This window comes from Chlorocebus sabaeus, chromosome 15, assembly GCF_047675955.1.
Source record: "Chlorocebus sabaeus isolate Y175 chromosome 15, mChlSab1.0.hap1, whole genome shotgun sequence".
In the NCBI taxonomy this organism is placed as follows: domain Eukaryota; kingdom Metazoa; phylum Chordata; class Mammalia; order Primates; family Cercopithecidae; genus Chlorocebus; species Chlorocebus sabaeus.
This window is the reverse complement of record NC_132918.1, coordinates 91,566,871-91,591,912: the sequence shown is the minus strand read 5'-3', so window position 1 is coordinate 91,591,912 and position 25,042 is coordinate 91,566,871. Positions and strand designations below refer to the sequence as shown.

The 25,042-nt window shown below is 42.6% G+C and overlaps 1 protein-coding gene across 1 annotated transcript; it reads left to right on the top strand.

Annotated features, from left to right (window-relative positions):
- Window positions 1–71: 71 nt before the first annotated feature.
- FBXO45 (F-box protein 45) lies at window positions 72–18,827 on the top strand. The gene is made up of 3 exons (XM_008009656.3): window positions 72–605; window positions 10,537–10,893; window positions 17,344–18,827. Exons 1-3 carry the CDS (start codon window positions 288–290, stop codon window positions 17,527–17,529), a joined length of 861 nt encoding a protein of 286 aa, XP_008007847.1. The 5' UTR covers window positions 72–287; the 3' UTR covers window positions 17,530–18,827.
- Window positions 18,828–25,042: the final 6,215 nt, after the last annotated feature.

Sequence of the window (25,042 nt, the reverse complement as noted above, 5' to 3'; positions counted from 1 at the left end):
CTGGCGCGCCGCGGAGAGGCCGGGCGAGTCGGGCGGTTTCGGCGCCCTAGCTGAGCCGCGGGGGAGGGGCGGAGGACGCCCGTGCAGCTGGTGCGTCTGCCCTCAGTGAGGCGGGGCGCGCGGCGGACGCCCCCGGGCAGGGGCGGGAGTGGTGGAGGCGCCGGCGGTTGGCACTGAAAGGGGCGGTGAGCGAGCCGCTCCGGTCTCCGGGCGAGGCTTGGCCTTCCGAGCAGAGACGGCGGGAAGCGGCGGCGGCGGCGGCGGCCCTCGGGCCGGCTGGTGAGGCGATGGCGGCGCCGGCCCCGGGGGCTGGGGCAGCCTCGGGCGGCGCTGGCTGTAGCGGCGGCGGCGCGGGCGCGGGCGCGGGCTCGGGCTCTGGGGCCGCGGGGGCCGGGGGCCGGCTGCCCAGCCGGGTGCTGGAGTTGGTGTTCTCTTACCTGGAGCTGTCCGAGCTGCGGAGCTGCGCCCTGGTGTGCAAGCACTGGTACCGCTGCCTGCACGGCGATGAGAACAGCGAGGTGTGGCGGAGCCTGTGCGCCCGCAGCCTGGCAGAAGAGGCTCTGCGCACGGACATCCTCTGCAACCTGCCCAGCTACAAGGCCAAGGTGAGAGCGCCCCGGGCCACACCGCTGTCCCCAGTCCCGCTCCCCGGCGTCGTTCCCGGTGTTTCTCATCCAAGCTTCTGAGTCAGACGCCTCGCCTCACCAGCCCGCCTTTCCACGGCTCCAGTCAGTACCTTCCTCACCTCCCCCCAACATAAAGATTCTCTTTTTTTTGGATCGAAGTTCTGCTCCTTAACCCACCCCACTTCCGTCATCCACTTTTCAAACAACTAGGTAGTTTGCATCACTCATTCAACTTTTGGCAGCTTTCCCCGTTAAAGACAGACCACCACTCTTGTACCTTTTAATGCCCTCATCCTAATTTTCCCCCTGGCCTCCAAATAGACTTCATTATATTAAATAATCCCCGCTACCTTAACAGGGGCTTAGTTTCTAAGTTTCTAGTTTGCTTTTACTCCACGTTTATCTCATCTTTTCCAAACTCTGATTTTTAACCTTTTTTTTTTCATTATTTTCCCCCAAGTTCTCTTTAGTTCCCTCCACTATATTTGAGGCTCACAAGTGGGTGTAGTCCTAGTCATCCTGCTCACTTAAAGATACAGGCCTTTATAGAACATCCACGGGCACCACTTAACATACCGCCTTGTCCTACTGTTGTTGGCTGTTTCCTTGCTAACTTTTTAATAGTTCCACATGGATGGCGTGTCTCTCTTCTTCTGTTTGTCATCTAAGGTGCTGATTACAGTTTCGCTGCGTCCTTTTTTTTTCTCCTAGATTCTTGTGCATATTCCGCCCGCCTTCATATATAAAATAAAAATGTCAAGAACAGGTTGTGGTAGGGCTGAAAGGATTCTCAGGCCATATAAACAAAGGGTCTTGGCCTTGGGTTCAGCTTAATGGTTAACAGCTGTTCAGTATAGCAGTCAACCAAGATCATATATAAGAGAAGATAAAGTCTGATTGCAATGTAGTAAACATAATAAATGCATTTTTTTTTTTTTTTTTTTTTTGAGACGGAGTGTAATGGCGTGATTTCGGCTCACTGCAACCTCTGCCTCCCGGGTTCAAGCGATTCTCCTGCCTCAGCCTCCCGAGTAGCTGGGGTTACAGGCATGTGCCACCACACCCGGCTAATTGAGTATTTTTAGTAGAGATGGGGTTTCTCCATGTTGGTTACGCTGGCCTCGAACTCCCGACCTCAGGTGATCCATCCGCCTTGGTCTCCGAAACTGCTGGGATTACAGGCGTGAACCACCGCGCAGTAACATCCCTTTTTAATACTAGCTTGCCAACAGGGGTCGGCGTAAAGTAAAAAATTTTTTTTCATGTGAAGTATGTAAAATTTATACATCTATAGTAAAAGTGGTTTTAGTTATAGAAGATAGGGAACATTGCCATTAAATATGTCAACTATCATGTTGTTTCTCTTTTCTTTTTTCTTTCTTTTTTTTTGGGGACGGAGTCTGGCTCTGTCGCCCAGGCTGGAGTGCAGTGGCGCGATCTCGGCTCACTGCAAGCTCCGCCTCCCAGGTTCACGCCATGCTCCTGCCTCAGCCTCCCAAGTAGCTGGGACAACAGGTGCCCACCACCACGCCCAGCTAATTTTTTGTATTTTTAGTAGAGACGGGGTTTCACCGTGTTAGCCAGTACGGACCTCGATCTCCTGACCTCGTGATCCGCCTGCCTCAGCCTCCCAAAGTGCTGGGATTACAGGCGTGAGCCACCGCGCCCGGCCTCAAGTTGTTTTTCTATTAAGCGAAATAACAATAATTTACTAGAACTATTTGTGCACGGTGGCTATTCAGTGGATACTGGTTGTAATTTATATAGGTGAGTGCAGATTATTGGAATTTTGTCCTACTTTGGTAAATGTGTAAGTTTCATAAATTTTATTTAGTATTTGTTTTTCCATAAAGCTTATTGTTTTTACTTATTTTAAACTAGGAGTTTTTGTTGTTGTTTTTGAGACAGGGTCTCAGTCTGTCTGGTAGGCTGGAGTGCAGTGGTGCAATCATAGCTCACTGCAGCCTCGACCTCCTGAGCTCAAGTGATCTCCTTAGCTTAGCCTCCCAAGTAGCTGGAACTACAGGCATGTGCCACCACACTGGCTACTTTTTTATTTTTTACAGACACGGGGTCTCACCTTGTTGCCTGGCTGGTCTCAAACTTCTGGGTTCAAGCGATCTTCCCACCTCAGCCTTCCAAAGTGCTGGGGTTACAGGCGTGTGCCACTGCACCCAGCCTAAACTAGGAGTTGTTGTTTTGGTAATTGACTTGTAATAGAAATGTTCACATGATTCAAGAATCATATTATAATATGTAATAGATAATGTGTCGTGTGAGTCAAGCTTCAATAGAAGCAAAATAATATCAAGCAAAATGTTTTCCTTTCATCCTTGTCCCCCCGCTACCCAGTTCCTCTCCAGGTATGCAACCTGTCTTACGATTTGTATCCTTCCAGAGATATTTTAGGTTTCTGAGGTTTTTAATACTTTGCCTCTCTGCTATGTGCATTATAGATGTTGTAGACTTGTACCAATCACTGTTCATTCACACATTGTAGGACTTTTCTCGAATATTTTCAGGACAAAAGATTAATTCAAAAGGAGTCAAATAGTCTAGCAGGAAAGTCTTTCAATCTAGTAGAGGAGAAAAAAACGTATGGAAAGAACTGTTAATGTGTGGTAAAAACTGCTCCTTACTGTTACAGACATAGAAAAGTGTACTAGAAGTTCAGTGAAAGGAGAAATTTACAAATTGAGTGGAGGATTGGAGAAGATTTGAGGTTGAGGTTATATTTGAGCTGAATTTTAAAGATGAGAAGGAGTTGAATATTTTAGAAAGAGGAAGTACTCTGAACAGAAGCAGTACAAGAGGAAAGTAAAAGGTTTGTACAACGTATATTTTTATTTAAAAAAATGAGTGCCAGGCACTATGCTCAGTTTTGCAGAAGCAATGGCAGATAAAAGAAACAGACTCTTATGGATGTCTTGCCTTATGGAGCTTACAGTCTAGTAGGGGAAATGGGATATTAATCAAATAATCACACAGATGTAAAACTGCATCTGGTATAGTGGTATGAAGGAAGGATACCTAGTGCTCTGATTGTCAGTAGTGGAGGATTTAACCTAGGTAGAGAGGTGGGGGAAGGCTTTCTCAGAGGAAGTGATCCATGTACTCAGATCTGAAGGATGATAAGTAGGCCAAGGGGAGAGAGAATGGCCTTCCAGGAGGGAACCTTATGGGTGTGAGGGATGGAAACTACGTCAATGTGGCTGGAGCACAGAGCAAAGGTGATGCTGGAGGCCGAGACGGGCGGATCACGAGGTCAGGAGATCGAGACCATCCTGGCTAACACGGTGAAACCCCGTCGCTACTAAAAAATATATTAAAAAAAAAAAAAACTAGCCGGGCGAGGTGGCAGCGCCTGTAGTCCCAGCTACTCGGGAGGCTGAGGCAGGAGAATGGCATGAACCCAGTAGGCAGAGCTTGCAGTGAGCTGAGATCCGGCCACTGCACTCCAGCCTGGGCGACAAAGCGAGACTCCAGTCTCCGTCTCAAAAAAAAAAAAAAAAAAAAAAAAGATAGAAGAAGTGAACTGGGGCCAAAGTATAGGGAAGCCATTTTGAATTTTAAGCAAGAAGGATTTGAGGTGTGGGGATTGGTAGTATGATTATTTTGCTTTTTTTTTTTTTTTTTTTTGAGACGGAGTCTTGCTCTGTGCCCCAGGCTGGAGTGCAGTGGCGCGATCTCGGCTCACTGCAAGCTCCGCCTCCCGGGTTCACGCCATTCTCCTGCCTCAGCCTCCCGAGTAGCTGGGACTACAGGCGCCGCCGCCTTGCCCGGCTAGTTTTTTTTTGTATTTTTTTTAGTAGAGACGGGGTTTCACCGTGTTAGCCAGGATGGTCTCGATCTCCTGACCTCGTGATCCGCCCGTCTCGGCCTCCCAAAGTGCTGGGATTACAGGCTTGAGCCACCGCGCCCGGCCTTTTTTTTTTTTTTTTTGAGACAGAGTCTCGCTCTGTCCCCCAGGCTGGAGTGCAGTGGCGCGATCTCGGCTTACTGCAAGCTCAGCCTCCCAGGTTCACGCCATTCTCCTGCCTCAGCCTCCCGAGTAGCTGGGACCACAGGCGCCCACACCATGCCCGGTTAATTTTTTTTTTTTTTTTTTTTAGTAGAAACGGGGTTTCACCGTGTTAGCCAGAATGGTCTCGATCTCCTGACCTCGTGATCTGCCCATCTCGGCCTCCCAAAGTGCTGGGATTACAGGCGTGAGCCACCGCGCCCGGCCTTATTTTGCGTTTTAAGAGATTACTTCTGACTTTAGTATGGAGAACAGGTTGGAATATGGTAGGTCAATTAGGAAGTAGGTAGTAGAGGAGATGGAAATGGACAGATTTAGTAAGTAAAAATCTACAGAACTTGACAATAGATTTGAAGTAGGGATGAGGAAGAGGGAAGTGGTAAGGATGAATCCTAGAATTTGGCTCACATAATGTAGAGATCATTTGATCTAGATTTTTTTTTTTTTTTTGAGATGAGGTCTTGCTCTGTTGCCCTGGCTGGAATGCAGTGGAATGATCATAGCTCACTACATGCAGCCTTGAACTCCTGGGCTCAAGCGATCCTCCCACTTCAGCCTCCTGTGTAGCTGGGACTGCAGGCATGTGTCACCACGCCCAGCTAATTTTAAATTTTTTGTTTTTTTTTTTGAGACGGAGTCTGGCTCTGTTGCCCAGGCTGGAGTGTGCAGTGGCCGGATCTCAGCTCACTGCAAGCTCCGCCTCCCAGGTTCACACCATTCTCCTGCCTCAGCCTCCCGAGTAGCTGGGACTACAGGCGCCCGCCACCTTGCCACGCTAGCTTTTTAAATTTTTTTTTAGTAGCGATGGGGTTTCACCGTGTTAGCCAGGATGATCTTGATCTCCTGACCTGGTAATCCTCCCGTCTCGGCCTCCCAAAGTGCTGGGATTACAGGCTTGAGCCACCGCGCCCGGCTCTTTAATTTTTATTTGTAGAGATGTGGTCTCATAATGTTGCCCAGGCTGGTGGGCTAAGTTTTGAAGAAATGGCAATGAGTTCAGTTTTGGGAGAGCAGCATTTATAGTATTTTTGAGACAGATTTCAAATAGGCAGCTGTTGGAGGTTGGAGCTTAGAGGAGAGATCTGCGCTAAATATATAAAATAATACAGTTAGATTGAATGAAAGGGAGTAGAGGGAAATATCATAAAGCTATGTTATGGGACTAGCTATATCATGGAGGGCCTTGAAATATAGCCTTCAGTCTATAGTTTGGGTTTGTACTGGACAGTTGTAAACCATAGAAGTTTGAGCAGCAGAGTGACAAAGGCTTATACTTTAAAAGAACTTAGATGCGTTGGAGAGGGCAGGGGTTAGTGCCTGCACCAGAGGCACTTCAGACCGGGACAGGTACCTAGAGGAGAGAAGGGGATGGCTGGAGAGCTGTTGTAGAAAACAATATACATAGGTGGACAGCTGACTAGGTGAATGGGATGAGGAAGATGGAGGCGTCAAATGGATTTTCCCAGGAGCCTGGATAACAGAGAAGGACAGGAAAAGGTTTAGGATAGCATAAAACAGGAAAGTGGAGTTTGTTAGTCTGTTTAGTTTTTTTTTTTTAAGTTCATGTTTTACATATTACCCCGTAGCATTATTTCAGTCGTATTTGGCATCTGATGAGAATTCTCTGAAGTTCAGACCTACATTTTAAGCTAGGTCTTCATGCTGCTTTTGACATAACAAAATCCAGGTTGTGCATGGGACTGTGAGGCTATGGATTGTTTTTAATTTATTAATTTGGTCTTTATTTTCCCTGTTTTTTTTTTTTTTTTTTAAGACAGAGTCTCGCTCTGTCACCCAGGCTGGAGTGCAGTGGCGCGATTTCAGCTCACTGCAACCTCCACCTCCTGGGTTCAAGTGATTCTTCTGCCTCAGCCTCCCAAGTAGCTGGGACTACAGGCACCTGCCACTACGTCCAGCTGATTTTGGTATTTTTAGTAGAGACGGGGTTTCACCATGTTGGCCAGGACAGTCTCGATCTCTTGACCTTGTGATCCGCCCGCCTCGGCCTCCTGAAGTGCTGGGATTACAGGTGTGAGCCACCATGCCTGCCCTGTTTTCCCATTTCGTATGAAGTTTCCAGTATCTGTTTCTAAAAAATAAAGACAGTGTAATCACAGTATGCTTATCACATCTAAATATAAATTTACATTAATTCCTTAATATCAAAAATTCAGTGTTCAAATTGCCAGTTGTCTCATAAATGTTAAATGTTGCATTTTAGGCTGGGCTCGGTGGCTCAAGCCTGTAATCCCAGCACTTTGGGAGGCCGAGATGGGCAGATCACGAGGTCAGGAGATCGAGACCATCCTGGCTAACACGGTGAAACCCCGTCTCTACTTAAAAAATACAAAAACCTAGCTGGGCAAGGTGGCGGGCGCCTGTAGTCCCAGATACTCGGGAGACTGAGGCAGGAGAATGGCGTAAACCTGGGAGGCGGAGCTTGCAGTGAGCTGAGATCCGGCCACTGCACTCCAACCTGGGCAACAGAGGGAGACTCCGTCTCAAAAAAAAAAAAAAAGTTGCATTTTAAACTTATGTTTTATATAATCAAGATCTATATAAGGGTCCCATGGCAAAGGTTGGTATGTCTCTTAAGGCTGTTTTAGTCTACATATTCACTCACCATCTCCCCAACCCTCCCATCTTATTTGTTGAGGAAACCAGGTGGTTTACTCTCAGCTCGATTTTGCTGATTTCATTATCATGGTGTTGCTTGACATGTTCTGCTGTCCTCTGTTTCCCATAGAGGTTTGATCAATTTAGATTAGATTAGATTTTTTTGCAAGTTATTTTTTACTAGAATTAGTGGTTAAAGATGTTTTAGAAAATAAGAGCTACTAAATTGTGATGCGGTACAGAAAGTGGTGGGTAAGCACTCAGCAGAGGAAGAAACAAAGGGAATTGGGTGGCCCTGGTTAAGAATAGCTTAGTAGGCCGGGCGCTGTGGCTCATGCCTGTAATCCCAGCACTTTGGGAGGCCAAGGTGGGCGAATTACGAGGTCAGGAGATCGAGACTATCCTGGCTGACACAGGGAAACCCCATCTCTACTAAAAATAGGAAAAATTAACCGGGCGAGGTGGCGGGCGCCTGTAGTCCCAGCTACTCAGGAGGCTGAGGCAGGAGAATGGCGTGAACCCGGGAGGCGGAGCTTGCAGTGAGCCGAGATCGCACCACTCACTCCAGCCTGGGCGACAGAGCGAGACTCGGTCTCAAAAAAAAAAATAGCTTAATAGAGGGGGTCTTAGAGAATGTGTGGGAGAAGAAAACACGTATAATACTGTAAGCAAGAAGAACATCATCAAGGTAGAAAGGGAAATAGGAAGAATCCGATTTGGAGGGCTTTGAAAGCCAGGCAGAAGAATTTGCAGTTGGTAATGGTACCAAGTATGGAACTACCAAAGGTTACAGAACTGGAATGAGATGTAGTAAAGGTGATGTTTTAGAAAGACAGGTCTGGAAATAATTCAGATAGAGAGTTGAGAGCTGAGTTTGGAGAATTTGGTGGTGGTGGAGGAGGGGTGGTCACCAAAAAAGGAAATGATACAGGATCAGTCCAGGGAAATAGGAAGGTGTCATAGAAGTTGGAGGAAGAGAGGGCCGGGTGTGGTGACTCATGCCTGTAATCCCAGCACTTGGGGAGGCTGAGGCAGGCAGTTTACCTGAGGCCAGGAGTTTGAGACCATCCTGGCCAACATGGTAAAACCCTGTCTCTACTAAAAATTCAAAAATTAGCCAGGTGTGGTGGTCCACGTCTGTAATCCCATTTACTTGGGGGAGGCTGAGACAGGAGAATCGCTTGAACCCAGGAGGCAGAGGTTGCAGTGAGCTGAGATTGAGCCACTGCACTCCAGACTAGGTGACATGAGCGACACTCTGTCTCAAAAAAAAAAAAAAAAAAAAAAAAAAAGTTTGAGGAAGAGGCTGTCAATAGTGTCAGTGTGCAATTGGAATTTGTAAGAATTGGGGAATAGGCATAGGCAAATATTAATTATTTTATGGTGAATTATTGATATTACTCTCTTGAGTTATTTAGATAGTATTTGCTGTTTTGGGGACATGTTCCTTCCCCCATTTAATCTCCTTTTCTTTTCTTTCTTTCTTTTTTTTTTTTTTTTTTTTTTTTTTTGAGACAGGGTCTTGCTCTGTCACCCAGGCTGGAGTGTAGTGGTGCAATTTCAGCTCACTGCATCCTCTGCCTCCTGGGCTTAAGCATTGCTTCTGCCTCAGCCTTCCAAGTAGCTGGGATTATAAGCGAGCACCACCATGCCCAGCTAATTTTTTGTATTTTTACTGGAGTTGAAGTTTCGCCGCATTGCCCAGGCTGGTCTTGAACTCCAAGTTCAAGCGATCTGCCCACCTTGCCTTCCCAAAGTGCTGGGATTGCAGGGGTGAGCCACCGCGCCCAGCGCCTTCACTGAATCTTATGTTTTGGTCTTATAAGTGCCTTAAAGTATTTTATAATACGAGCAGATAGGAAAAACATTGGGAATGCTTGAGTTTTGTAGCCTCCTTATGAATGCAGGGGATATTGGAAACAGTCCTTTTTAAAATCTGTGCCCTGCAGTACAGCGAAACAGTAGAGTGCCAGCGAGTGACAAATGAACAGGTGGTGAGGGAGCCGGATACTTGGCCTCTCTTTGGGCCTCTCGCACTCACTCGCGTTGAGATCCCTGAGAAGGACTAGGTGGCCTTTAAGGGTCTTCCTAAATGCTGAGCTTCTGTGACTCTGGAGTTGATTTCTCAGGTTCACCAAAGCATAGGTCCCAGCCTTCCACTGCTTTTGGGTAGTTTGGCTAAAGTAAAGAAGGGATTTTTTAAAAACATACAAACCAGGCAGGCGTAGTGACTCGAACCCGTAACCCCAGCTACTTGGGAGGCTGAGATGGGAGACCACTCAAGCCCAGGAGTTCAAGGCCGCGGTGTGCTACGATTGTACCACTGCACTCCCAGTCTGGGTGACAGAGACCTCGTCTAAAAAAAATTTTAAATACACAAACTAAAAGTTTAAAACTGTTCATGAGAAATTGTTATTGTTTGTATAGAAGAGCTATTTTCATACCCTCTTTATTTTGGAAGTGTAAACTTTTGTTTTTGCTGAAGAGTCAACTAAGTTGTCTTATTGATAGCTTCTCTTTATAAATTCTAGTACTTGAACCTAGATGCTATCTAGGGGATTGTTTGATTTGGTAAAATGAGATTGGTGATTTTTTTTTTGTTGTGTAAGTCATATCCAGCAAGTAGGCTGAGGATCTAAAGTAGTTTGTGTTTACTAAAATTTTTCATAAACTTTAGAGTTGCTATGATTAAAGTTTCTATTTTATGTAAAATATAATTATTTTTGATGACAGCATTGCCCATATGAAAACTATGTCTCAACTTTTTGATATAAAAATATCAAATACAAACAAAAGTAGAGAAAATAGTTTGATGAACTTCCTTATACCTATCACCAAGCTTTGCCAATGATTAACTTATGGCCAGTCTAGTTTCATATTTATCTTGCACACTTTCCCACTCTATCTCTGGATATTTCAAAGCAGTTCCCCAGATATCATTATTTTATCCATAAACGTTTCAGTATTATCTCTAAGATATAAGGATTTTTTTTTTTTTTTTTTTTTTTTTTTTTTTTGGTGTCTTTTGATGTTTTAAGAAGTCTGTTTGAGGAAATACTACAATTTAAAATTTTGGTCAGTGATGAAACGTTTGGCAGTTACTTTTAATGTTATTTATTCTGTTAGTATCCCATCCTGAAACTTTAGCCATTATTTGGAAATACTTGTGTTTTTTAAAATATATAAGTTCATTATTTAAAAACATACAGCCTGAAATTTTTAATATTTAAGAAAAATAACGTTATTTATTTGGTCTATTTTTCATTTTTTTAGATACGTGCTTTTCAACATGCCTTCAGCACTAATGACTGCTCCAGGAATGTCTACATTAAGAAGAATGGCTTTACTTTACATCGAAACCCCATTGCTCAGAGCACTGATGGTGCAAGGACCAAGATTGGTTTCAGTGAGGGCCGCCATGCATGGGAGGTGTGGTGGGAGGGCCCTCTGGGCACTGTGGCAGTGATTGGAATTGCCACGAAACGGGCCCCCATGCAGTGCCAAGGTTACGTGGCATTGTTGGGCAGTGATGACCAGAGCTGGGGCTGGAATCTGGTGGACAATAATCTACTACATAATGGAGAAGTCAATGGCAGTTTTCCACAGTGCAACAATGCACCAAAATATCAGGTGAGAAATGGGTTTTTCTCAAGTATGGGCCTTTGTCAAATCATGCTTTAATTTGTTTTAAATTTACAAATTTTCATGTAGCAGTTTTGTCTTTTTAGTAATTTTTATTTTTATTATTTTTTATCTTTTCAAATACCAAGACTTCAAGGTTTTTTTTTTGTTTGTTTGCTTTTAAATGTTAGGAGGTTATAGTTAATTTTGTTGGGTGTTATATTTTGATTTTGGCTATGCAGGAAAATAATCTTTTTTTTTTTTTTTTAAGAATCTCGCTCTGTTGCCCAGGCTGCAGTGCAGTGGTGTGACCTCAGCTCACTGCAACCTCTGCCTCCCAGGTTCAAGCAATTCTCTGCCTCAGCCTCCCAAGTAGTTGAGATTACAGGCACCTGCCACCATGCCCAGCTAATTTTTGTATTTTTAATAGAGATGGGGTTTAACCATCTTGGCCAGGCTGGTCTTGAACTCCTGACCTCGTGATTCACCTGCCTTGGCCTCCCAAAGTGCTGGAATTACAGGCGTGAGCCACTACGCCCGGCCTCAGGGAGATTTTTTGACCGTTTTTAAATAAATATGTAAATGATCTTTCTCAATATTTGTTTCCTAATACAAGTTTAAGCAGCCTGTCTTTGCTCCAGATCAGGGGTTGGCAAACCTTTTGGTAAGGGCCAGGCAGTAAATATTTTCAGCTTTGCAGTCCGTATGGTCTCTGTCACAACTTTTTTTTTTTTAATGTCATTTTCAAGGTAAGGATCTGTCACAACTTGCACCTCTATAGTACAAAAGCAGTCATCGATAATACGTAAATGAATGAACGTGGCCGTATTCCACAGACCTTGTTTGTGGGCTGCGGGACAGATTGGGTCCAGGGGCCGTAGTTTGCCAGTTCATGCTCTGTATCAAGCTTGTCCACCCCACAGCCTGCAGGTACCCACGATGGCTTTGACTGCCACCCAATGCAAATTCATAAACTTTCTGAAAACATTGTGAGAGTGTTTTGCAATTTTTTGTTTTTAAAGCTGATTGGCTCTCTTTAGTGTTAGTGTATTTTATGTGTGGTCCAAAACAATTCTTCTGTTGTGGTCCAGGGAAGCCAAAAGATTGAATACCCCTGCTCTAGATGGTCATCTTTCCTATATCATGGCACTTCCACATCTTTTTCTAGGCTCCTTACCCCAGTAAATACATCTCTGTGCATGCACATGCACACATACCCTCTGTCTGCGGATTCAGAGCCCCTGGAGGCATCAGTGATTTCTGTAGAGACAGGCAGATTCAGGCAAACTGCTGTATTTTTTATTCTTTTCATCTTAGGCTTAAAGCATACTCATTTGACTCAAGTTAAAATTATAGTTCCTATTTGTAAAAGCCATATTTATTACGATAGACTCAGCAGAGTGTAATATACAATAATCTGATAAGAAACTGGAAGTCTTTAAAGAACTATAGGCTGCATATTTCAGAGCCACATGTGGTGTGAAAGATCCAGCCTCAGTAATGACCTCAAGGCAGGCATACTAAACCAGAAGAACCAAAAGTACATCCCATTTCCTGAGGTTTCAGAGAATGTTTCCTCACTATCCTTTTAGGCTCTGCAGATACTATAAGGAGAAGGGTGTGTAGACTTTATCACTAAAAAGAAAGTCCTATCACTTACCCTTGTGATGATTTTGTAAGTGAAAGTCCTTACTTAAGTCTGTGTTTTTCAGAGAACATGCTCTATGGTTTCAGTCCTTTTAAGTTTATTGAGATTTGTTTTATTCTAATATGTGGTCTTTCTTGATGAGTATCCCATGTGTGCTTGAAAAAATGTATATTCTTTTGTTGAATGGAATATTCTGTAAATGAGAATTAGGTGAAGTCGATTGATAATATTTAAGTCTTATATAGTGTTACTGATTTTTTTTTTACCCCTTCTATCATTACTGAAAGGAGTATTGAAATCTCCATCTATGCTTACTAATTTGTCTCTTTCCTCTTTTAGTTCTGTCAGTGTTTGCTTCATGTATTTTGGAGCTCTGTTACTACTGGTGCATATGCATTTCTAATTGTTATATCTCCCTGCCTGACTTATTCTTTTATTATGAAATAACCTCCTTTGACTCTAGTAATCCTCTGCCAATCTGTCTTTGTATTTAAAGTGGAGCTCCTACACAGCATATAGTTGGATCTTGATTTTTATCTAACCCAGTCTCTGTCTCTGACTTTTTTTTTGAGACGGAGTTTCACTCTTGTTGCCCAGGCTGGAGTGCAATGGCATGATCTCGGCTCACTGCAACCTCTGCCTCCCAGGTCCCGGTTCAAGCAGTTCTCCTGCCTCAGCCTCCTGGGTAGCTGGGATTACAGGCAAGCGCCACCTCACCCAGCTAATTTTTGTATTTTTAGTAGAGACAGGGTTTCACCATGTTGGCCAGACTGGTCTCGAACTCCTGACCTCGTGATCCGCCCACCTCAGCCTCCCAAAGTCATGGGATGACAAGCGTGAACCACCGTGCCCAGTGAGACGGGGTTTCTCCATGTTGGTCAGGCTGGTCTCGAACTCCCGACCTCAAGTGATCCACCCGCCTCGACCTCCCAAAGTGCTGGGATTACAGGTGTGAGCCACCTCACCCAGCTTTGGTCTCTGACTTTTAAGTGTTTAGTTCATTTACCTTTAATGTAAATGTTGGACTGCTTGATGTTGTCCTTATCTCTGCCTCTGAAGCTCTGTTCTTTTTTTTTCCCCAACCTTGTTTCTCTCTAATCTTTGCATTAGATAATTTCTTTTCTTTTCTTTCTTTCTTTTTTTTTTTTTTTTTTTTTGAGATAGTGTCTTGCCCTGACGCCCCGGCTGGAGTGGTGCAGTGGTGCGATGATCTTGGCTCACTGAAACCTGCCTTCCGGGCTCAAGCGATCCTCCCACTTCAGCCTCCAGAGTAGCTGGGACTACAGTTGCTCCCCACCAATGCCCGGCTAATATTTGTATTTTTTGTAGAGACAGGGTTTTGCCATTTTGCCCAGGCTGGTCTCAAACTCTTGAGCTCAAGCAGCTGCCTGCCTCAGCCTCCCAAAGTGCTGAGATTATAGGTGTGAACCACTGTGCTTGACCTAAATTAGATAATTTGTGTTGTTCTGTATTCAAGGTTATAAATTTTTTTCTTTTGCCATCTCACCTCTACTATTGAGCTGGGCTAGTAAATTTTGCTAATTGTACACTTCAGCTTTAGAATTTTCTTTTTTTTTTCTTTTTTTTTTTTTTTTGAGACAGAGTCTTGCTCTGGTGCCAGACTGGAGTGCAGTGGCACAATCTGGGCTCACTGCAACCGCCGAGTCCCGGGTTCAAGTGATTCTTCTGCCTCAGCCACCTGAGTAGCTGGGACTACAGGCACGTGCCACCATGCCCAGCTAATTTTTGTATTTTTAGTAGAGACGGGGTTTCACCATGTTGGCCAGGATGGTCTCGATCTCTTGACCTCATGATCCGCCCGCCTTGGCCTCCCAAAGTGAAAGTGCTGGGATTACAGGTGTGAGCCACTGCACCCGGCCTGGTTCTTTTTTAGAGCAAATTTCCTTTTCTCTATTGAGATTCCTTGTTTATTTATATTATATTTTTTAAAAATTATTTGGACATATTTATAATAGCTGCTTTGAAGTCTTTGCCAAATCCAACACTTAGGCCCACTTGGGTTCAGCTTCTATTGATTGCTCTTTTTTCCCCTAAATATGAATCACACTTTCCTGTTTCTTTTCATATCTAGTAATTTTTTTATTGAAACCTAGATGTGTAGATAATATGTAGTAGTAACTCCTGAATGTTTTGTTTCTAGAAACTGCTTTATTCTGAAAAGTATAGGTTTTCTTGTTTTACTAGGCAGTTAACTTGCTTCTACTCAAACTATAAATTCTGTCTCTTGTGATGTATAGCAGCTAACGTCTGCTCAGTTTTTTCAGCTTTGCTGCTTTTTCAATCCTGGGGGTTTACCCTGTGCCTTTGTAATATAGTGGTCATTCAAGGATTTGGGCAGTTAATTCTCAGATTTTGGGGTTCATCCTTTCTGTGGTTCTGTTGCTTCTGGAGTTCCTCCTCTAAATTTCCAGTTGCTCTGCTGTCTCCCAAGTTTTACCCCCTGACACCTAAAGATGGTAAGACTTCTGCTTTCTCCACCCTGTGCTTTGTGCATGCTGTATGCTCAAAGGTGAAGCAAATTTGCAAATTTCACCAGGAGTAATTGTTACTTAGTTTCAACTTCTGTAAAATAGGGATGAAAATTCCTAGGATTAGTGTGAGGATTAAATGGGATAATACAAATAAGACACAAAACAAATACCCAACAGAATTAGCTTTTCATTTCTACTTTGTTGTTAATATTTTGTTGGTATGAGTGGTGGTGGTGGTGGTGGTGATGATTTGGAGGTTCTTAGATCCATAAAATGGGTTAATCTGTGAGGTGGGCAAAGGGAGGAAAAAAGCAGATGTTGGCAGTTACTGTTAACAGGAAATACAGTGAAGGAAAGTAAATGACAATAGCAGGGGTTATCATAATCAGGAAGAATTAAATTTTGATTGCAAACATTAGGACTTTCTCTTTCCAATTTTGTAGATGCAACATCCTTTTATAAATGCAGACCATAAAGATGAAACATCCTTTGTTTTTTTTTTTGCTTACTTTTCCAAATGAGAAAAATCTGGATATATTCTGCTTCCAGTTTCGTTTAATAATCAGTGCTGCTGGTTTTTATAACAGGTGTTTCAGAGTTATGAACCACAAATTGACTATTTAATAAGCCTATTCTATATTCTGTGTTAGAATTTGTAGCCAGATTGGATTATTCATGATTCCACATTATATGTGGAACTACTCTGTAAACTTTAAAAGCTGTGTCAGGCCGGGCGTGGTGGCTCATGCCTGTAATCCCAGCACTTTGGGAGGCTGAGGCGGGCAGATCATGAGGTCAGGAGATCGAGACCACTCTGGCTAATGCAGTGAAACCCTGTCTCTACTAAAAATACAAAAAATCAGCTGGGTGTGTGGTGGCGGGCGCCTGTAGTCCCAGCTACTTGGGAGGCTGAGGTAGGAGAATGGCGTGAACCCGGGAGGTGGAGCTTGCAGTGAGCTGAGATCACGCCACTGCACTCTAGCCTGGGAGACAGTGAGACTCTGTCTCAAAATAAAAAAAATAAAATAAAATAAAAGCTATGTGTCTTACTATGGTGATTCTTAAAATTGTGGTGAAACATACATATTTATTATTTTAACTATTTGTAAGTATACAATTCAGTGGCATTAAATACATTCACACGTTGTGTAACCGTCACCTCTATCTATACCCAAAACTTTTTCCTCACCCCATTGTAATCTCTATTATGTTCATTCCCTGTTTCCTTCATTCCCCACCCCTGGTAAACTCTATTCTACAACTATATGTATTTGACTATTCTAGATACTTTATGTAAATGGAATCATACCATTTAGCCTTTTGTGTCTGACTCATTTCACTTAGCATAATATTTTCAGGGTCTATGTTGTAGCATATATCAAAATTTTATTTCTGTTTATGGCTGAATAATATTGCATTGTATGGCTGGGCACGGTGGCTCACGTCTGTAATCCCAGCACTTTGGGAGGCTGAGGCGGGCAGATCACGAGGTCAGGAGATTGAGACCATCCTGGCTAACACGGTGAAACCCCATCTCTACTAAAAATACAAAAACTAGCCGGGCGAGGTGGCGGGCACCTGTAGTCACAGCTACTGGGGAGGCTGAGGCAGGAGAATGGCATGAACCCAGGAGGCGGAGCTTGCAGTGAGCCGAGATCGCGCCACTGCACCCCAGCCTGGGCGACAGAGCAAGAGTGGGTCTCAAAAAAAAAATTTCATTGTATGTATAGTATAGTAATTTGAGAAGCTGATTTAGATTGTTCTTTTTGGTGAAATATGCCAAGTTATAGATTTTAGTGTTAACCTTAAGAAAAACCTTTAAACAAAGAGTGAATAAAATCAATCTAGAGAGTGTTCAGGTGGAACATTTAAATTGTTAGTAATTAAATGTAGATTCCATGTGAGTCTTAGAAACAAAACTATCAAGTAAGCATTTGTGATTTGTTACCCGGGCTGGAGTGTAGTGGGCAGTGGTGTGATACCGGCTTTGCGCCGCCACACCCAGCTAATTTTTGTATTTTTAGTAGAGATGGGTTTTCACCATGTTTTCCAGGCTGGTCTTGAACTCCTGGGCTCAAGCAATCCGCCCGCCTCAGCCTCCCAAAGTGCTGGGATTACAAGCATGAGCCACCATACCTGACCAGATGTATGTCCTTTTTTTGTAGATGTTTCTCCCTGACTAGAAAGCTTCCCTTGTGATTTTTCTAGACAGCTTTCAGGATAATATTCTTAATATTTTCAAATTCTTGATTTGTGTCTTGTGTCTTCTAGCTATGCCCTTGGCAGATTTTCTTCTAACCTTTCGATGTCTGTTTGCAGATAGGAGAAAGAATTCGAGTCATCTTGGACATGGAAGATAAGACTTTAGCTTTTGAACGTGGATATGAGTTCCTGGGGGTTGCCTTTAGAGGACTTCCAAAGGTCTGCTTATACCCAGCAGTTTCTGCTGTGTATGGCAACACAGAAGTGACTTTGGTTTACCTTGGAAAACCTCTGGACGGATGACAGTGGCTTTCTTGTGATGACAGAATGGAGGAGAGATCTGCTTATGGGAAGTAGAACCGTGAAGTGACTGTCATACGTGCATGTCCAAGAAACATCCTGAAAACACATGAAGTTGTAAACTGGAGAAGCAACTCTACGGCAGAGATTATCTTCGTGTTTCCTCTTTCCACTGGGCCAGAAAAATCCTCAGGGTTGCAGTTGGTTGAGTGGGCAGTTGACATATGCATGTTGCAACCGATGTTGTCTCCAAGTTAGCAATGTGTTATTTCCAACTTGAAAGGTGAGATTGTAGAGATGCTGTCAAAGGGATAAGATAAGGAAATAGCAAGATTTTTAAGTAGTGTGTTTGTGAAGACTGATCCCATTTTACAACTGCCTGTTCTTTCTCCAGTCCCTTTTTTTCTGGCCAGCTTGACTATTAGAAAAGTATGAAACTGGTTGGGTTTTATTTAATATTTTTAATATATTGAGAAGCATGGTCTGCCTGGACTGCACTTCTCTAAAAGTGAGATATAAAATTGTGCAGCTATTTTAAAAGTTGTATATACAATATGTGTGTAAAAAAAAAAACTGTAAAAAAAAACAAAAAGGACAAACAGGTTGCTTTGTTCTAGTTCTAATTTCTTAAAAACCACTACATGGTTACAAAATTGGAATAACATTTGGGGACAGCTAGGTTAACTACAAAGAAGAGGATTTTAAGAGGAGATGTGTTGTATTGACTCATTTTGTATTATTTTTGGCTTCCAGTTCCCATAGCTGTTAGAGTCTGGTTTGTTTTTGTTTTTACTATCAAAATTATAGTAAAGATCTCTCAATCTCCTGGCTAAAGATTGAGGGAAGGCAAATCTATTTCTAATTATACATATATCAGTAAGGATGATCTCAACATAATAGTAATGTGTATCTTTTGGTATCCAGTTTTATTTCTGGCCTTCTAAGAAAGTGTCTCATAACACAGAACATTGCCATTTGCTCTTGTTGGCCACAAATATTAGTCCTAGAGCCTAGGAAAAAAAGAATTGATTAATGGTCCTTTTATTTTGTAGCCTTATAAATGCTGTAGATATTATCAAAAAAATTAATTTCATATTGTTTACATCATGCAACTAATCTAAGCCTCAAACTCGTTATTGGGGCTATAAAGAAAATGTTTACTTACCCACCTGAAACAGGTTAAGAATATTCTTAATCTCATTATAGATAATTGCCCCCATGGGACTTGAAATATGACACCTTGTGCTGAAAACTTCAGGTTGGCAATATTTGAAGGTTTCACTGTAGAAGAGTTTAACATTAACTCCTATTTTGACTTACAAATCTTATTTCTCATCACTAAAACGCTTTTGAATTAATAATCCAACCCACATGAGCTGAGAGTTTTTCTTTTGTTGGAAAAGAAACAGACATCTTTCTGTATGAAAGTATAAATTGTATGGTTTTAGATACATAGGAATTGGCAAAGGCAAGCAAAATCTTTGTACTTCTGAGTTCTTGCTGTATGTGTATTTTGTTTTAAATCTAATTAGGGACACTAGGCAGCTGGCCGGGATTCTTGGGTTGCCCTTGGGAGTTAAGATCGTCAATACTCCTATGAAGCAAGGGATTTCAGCCATAGGACAAAGATTTATTGTTGCCACCAGAAAAGTTTACAAGTATTTATTGTGTATTTGATACATTGCTTGAAAAGATGAAATCTGTTAAAGATTCTTTTTGATGTCCAGGTTAAGAAGAAACCTCCTTGTATTGAGTGGAATTATATGTTAAATGTATTAGAGAATATAGATGGTATAGAAATTTATTTTTCCTGGTGTAGAACAACTCAATTCAGCAAAGTTTAAAATTTGATTAAACGAGAAGTGGTTCAGGATGAAGATGGACTTGTTAGAAAATGATCAAGTCCTTTAAGTACTTGTTTCTTTTTCAGGTTGTGATGTGGCCATTCCAAGAGCTTTTGTTGAGAGTTTGGTTTATAATTGTCTCTTTTGTCTTGTTAGTAAACATTCATTTGCAACAGTTTTGAAGGTGCTGAGTGGAAAACCGAAACACATGGTTATTGCATATTGGACCTAGAATGAAATAATTGGCTCAATATTTAACAAGCCATTCTTGTCTCAAAGGTTTAAATTCCAGAATATCCCATTTGCAAATCATATGCAATTGAGGTTAATAGCATGAGCATCTGGGTAATGAAGAGCCTTCATTTACGTAAATTTGTCACTAAAAACCAGTAGTAGCTCTACAAAATATTAAACTGCTACAATGTTCAAGGAAATGGAATATCTTTGTCATTGGTGCTGAGAAGAGCATTTAGGTAGAAGACAGTTGTGCCTGAAGATTGAGTATAAATCATTCCAACCAGTGGTTCTCAACGTTGGCTGTATGCACTTTGCAGTCACTTTGGAGTGTTTGAAGACGTATCGATGCTTTGGGTTCCATATGCCAAGATTCTGATGTTGGTCTGGAATATGAGCTGGTCAAGGATTTTTATAACTTTTTGGTCATTTCAATATGCTGCCAAGGTTGAGAACCATTGTTCTAAAATTCACCTTGAGTTTTCTCATCTGCAAAATAGGAAAAAAAAAAAAAAATCCTTGCTCCCTCCCTTCACTACCTCACAAGGATATTGAGGGTAAAGGAGAAAATAATTGGAAGGTACTTGTGCTGTGGATGGAAAGTGCTATTAAAAGTCAAAGGAGTGTTCTATTTCAATTCATAGTATGATCAGGGAGGGTGTGACTGACTGTACTTTGTTGACTTGGGAAACGTGGAGCACTTTCTTTGGTTCGTGAACGAAGCATGCAGATGTGGAAGCAGACGTTACTATTATTCCTACTATGGTCTTCTGTCATACTTGAGACAGGCTGTTTTAATTACCTGGTTTTACATAGGAAAGAAGAAATATTAAGGCTTAAAGTTTGTAATGGTCAATGGCTCATAATTCATTAAATCTTTTCATACAAGGAATTTGTGGTTAATGTCATTTCATAGTTGCCATTATTTTTTCATTATTTGACTTGAATGTTAAGCCATTTATTTCATCTCCCTTATTCACATAAAGTGTAGATACAGATTCGATAAGACACCTAAAGAAAGTAAGATTTACCCAGTTAATATTTGAAATCATTGTTCAGTGATTAGGCATTTTCTGCCTTTTAGAATGGTTTGACTGGAGAAAGAGTTTCAAAAATAGCAGATCTCTAAACCATAAAAAACTATTGTATAATGAACTTTTGTTTGTTTTTGGAAACAGGGTCTCACTCTGTTGCCTAGGCTGGTCTTGAACTCCTGGGCTCAAGCAATCTTCCTGCCTCAGCCTCCCAAGTAACTGGGATTACAGGTGTATGCCACCGTGCCCAGCTTTAACTTTTAAGTCCCCAAACTATGTAGATTGTCATATTAATATTATTATTAATTTTTTTTGTTGTTGTTTTGAAGAAGCGAGTAGTTTGAAGAGATAGAAGGGGAGTGGTGTGTGTGTTTCTTTTTTGGAGACAGAGTAACTCAGGCTGGAGTGCACGACCTTGGCTCACTGCAACCTCTGCCTCCCGGGTTCCAGCGATTCTCCTGCCTCAGCCTCCTGAGTAGCTGGGATTACAGGCGCCCGGCACCACGCCTGGCTAATTTTTGTGTTTTTAGTAGAGACGGGGTTTCACCATGTTGGCCAGGCTGGTCTCGAATTCCTGACCTTGTGATCCACCCACCTAAGCCTCCCAAAGTGCTAGGATTACAGGTGTGAGCCACCGCGCCCGGCCCTAATCCTTGTATTTTTAGTAGAGGGGGTTTTGCCATGTTGGCCAGGCTGGTCTCGAACTCCTGGCCTCAAGCCATCCACCCACCTCGCCTCCCAAAGTGCCGGGATTACAGTCGTAAGCCACCGTGCCGGGCCAGAAATTTAAGGAGTTTTAAAGGTTAGCATTGAAAAGATTACTTTCCAGAAATCGAGACCACCACAGTTCCACAGTTGGGACTGTGGTAGATAATCAGGACCACTTCGAAGCCTTTACTAGGGACAGGCCACACCCCGCCCAAATGCTGTCCTCAGAAACATTCCTCCGTTTCTCTAGCTGAATGTAATCTCTCCTTGAAATTTCCCTAGTTTTATATATCTATAGTTGACTCATGCTGTATTTATTTATACCTTGTTTAAAATTATTTATTGATTATTTATTGGTATCATATCGCCCCTAAACTGGGACAGGATCTCTGACGGACTCATCTTTGTACCCACAACACGTAAGCCCAATAGGCAGGTGCTCACATATTTGCTGAAGGAACAGAGAAAGAACTACGGAGAGAGACAAGCTCCTCTGAAGTTTTAGACTATAGAAGCAAAAATTACAGTAGCGAAAGATGAATGAGAAATTCTATGTTCCAGTCCCAGTGAAGCAGGAAGGAAAGGGGTGCAAACTTGAGGCTAGTAAGGAAGAAGTAATTACTGCGAATGCATTTAGCCATTCCCTCTACTCGAAAATACTGGTAAACTCTGATTTTTATATTTGTTTAGAATTTAAAATAGAATTCTGTATCTTTATTTTTTTGGAATTCTGTTGTTTTGCCTTAGTTTCTTAATAAAAAGTTAAACATTAACCACCTGTGATTGCTTACATTTAAAGAAATTTGTTACACATTGGTCAGAAAGAAAAATTGGGGTGTGCCTTAATAGCCAAAGGTGGTGATGGAATTTACCTATAAATTCCATGGCTTTAATAATAGAATCCACATTCCCCATGTTTAGAATGAATGTGGACAAGGAACAGTAATTCACTAGGGTCTTATTTCCCAATTGCATCTACCGCCCCCCCACCCCACCCCACTGCTCACATTTGTTGGATAATGCAGTTGTTCGCCAAGAATTATAAGGGACAGGCATGCTGTTCCTGAACTGGCTGAATAAATGGCTCCTGTGGCCCAAAAGCTTAAAAGAGAATCAGTTGATTATGTTGCTAAAAATTTGCCTAATATGTTAAAGTTCATACAAAGCATTTTAATTTTTTTTTTTTCTTTTTTTTTGAGACAAAGTCTTGCTCTGTTACCCACGCTGGAAAGCAGTTGATGTGATCTCGGCTCACTGCAGCCTCCACCTCAGGTGATCCGTGTGCCTCAGCCTCCTAAAGTACTGGGATTACAGACGTGAGCCACCGTGCCCGACCCAAAGCATTTAAATTTTGTAAAAGAAAAATAGGTGTAAATGTTCTGTATTTGCCTCTTTGTTTAGTGGAGACGCCCGAGACAGCTTTACCAGTCTGTTGTCCTGATTTCTTTTTTGGATCCTCCCCCGAACTGTTTGCTTCTTATTTAATGTGTTCTCTAAAATACCGTTGAGAGCAACATGTTCTCTAGTCTTCAGAATATAGTTTGCTGAAAGAAGTAGCCCTTTAAGATTTAAGATTGTGAATTCAGCTTTTGTATGTAGGATTTCATGATGAGTGGCTCAAGAAGTAGGAATCATTTAGGGAGTTTTCTTAGGTCACCCTGTTGATAGTGCTTAATTTCTGTTTCTTTTAAGGCAGGAAAACATTAAGAAAAGATTAGGGAGGTCAAGTCCTGTCTAGGATATGATTTGATACTTGTACACCGTATTATATTTCTGCCCCCTTTGCTCTAGAAATAAAATGGGGATAAAATCAAGTAATGGTTTTGAGGTCATAGCTCCCATGAGAAAGTGTCCCTGAAATAATGTATTAAAATTCTAGTGTCTCAAGTTAGATTCATTAGAGGCGTATTGTACTGGGAATAGACCAGATATCTTTGTTTATTTAATGGAGCTAACTTGCTCGCTATTCCCAACCCATGTTTAAAGGGCATATTATTCATCTGTGCCCCTTTGTTGGTCCTCCTCCCCTTTGAAGGAAAGGAGGCTTAAGGTTGGAATGAGAGTTGTCGATGACATCTCTAACCCCTCGATAGGCCAAAGAGTGGTATAGTTGATGATCGAATTGCCCAGGACAGCATGGACACTTTTATCACAAAAGACATGTTGGCAGTAAAGACGCTGCTCTGGGCAGAGACGTGGCAAAGCCCAGCACAGGCCACCCTTCTGAGCGCAGCCTACAGGAACTTCAGTGCTGATGGAGCCGTGGAGCTAACAGTGACTCCACAGGCCACTCTCAGTTTTATGTGGCCATAGCTGAGCTTCTGAAATTTTGAAGGATCTTCCTGCCCACCCAGCTACTACTAGTCATCCATTGGTAATGTAGAAAGAATGAAAAAGGCAGGAAAGATAATTTATCAAATTATTTTCCAACATCCATCATATACCAGGCTTTTACCAGGTACTAGAGATGGAAAGATGAGAAGGAAAAAACGAAGTTGCTGACAAGCTTCTGTGAAAGCAAAAGTGGAAACAGACTCTACCGGGAAACTGGGATAACGGCTTTAACGAAATTACAGGTGAGGTCCAGGGTGGCGTAGAGAGGGAGCAGTTAACCTGGGGTGATGTTTAAGCCGAGCTTAGAAGATAAGTAGGTGGGAGCTAATGAAGATAAATCCACTGTTCCAAGCAAGTGGAATAGGATGTGCTATGATACAGAGGCACAGGTAGGTCCGCTATGTCTGGAACCATTCTGGACAAGAGGTGGGGGAGGGCATGAAACAAGGAAATTTCGTCTGGATTATAATTGCCATACTAACTAGTTTGGGTTTTGTCTGTCTTTTCATAGGGAAGCCATTCAAAGGTTTTCAGCAAGGGCATGAGTAACTACAAAAAGCAATATCTGAAAGGTGGGAGTCAGGAGATCTAGGCAGAAAATGATGAGAACCTAAACTAAGGTGACTAAAGATGGAGGTGGAATGTATTTAAGATAATTCAGGAGGACATTTGGACACCATTTGTATGTCAAGAGTGAGACACTTTGGTGCAGACGTTTGAGAGAATAATGGTACTGTTACTAAGAAACGGCGCTGAGACGGAGTGAGCCGAGATCACGCCACTGCACTCCAGCCTGGGCGACAGAGCGAGACTCTGTCTCAAAAAAAAACAACAAAAACAAACAGATTGGGAGGTGAGGGGCCGGGCGTGGTGGCTCATGCCTGTAATCCCAACACTTTGGGAGGCTGATGGGCAGATCACCTGAGGCCAGGAGTTCGAGACCAGCCTGGCCAACATGGTGAAACCCCGCATCTACTAAAAATACAAAAATTAGCCGGTTGTGGTGGCAGGTGCCTGTAATCCCAGCTACTTGGGAGGCTGAGGCAGGAGGATCACTTGAGCCTGCGAGGCGGATGTTGCAGTGAGCCGAAATTGCGCCACTGCACTCCAGCCTGGGTGACAGAGTGAGACTCTTGTCTCAAAAAAAAAAAAAAAAAAAAGATTGGGGGGTGAGGGTAATGAGTTCAGTTTTGAACATGTTGAATCCAAGGTAGAAGTACTGAACAGGCAGTTGGATCTAGTGAGTTTGGAGTTGAGATTGGCAGCCAACTTGACAAGAGAGCTACTGGTGTGTCGCTTTCCTCACTGCCTGTGCAGGCTCCACAGTCCAGCAGATAGAGTGAGGGGAGGTTGTCCTACCCT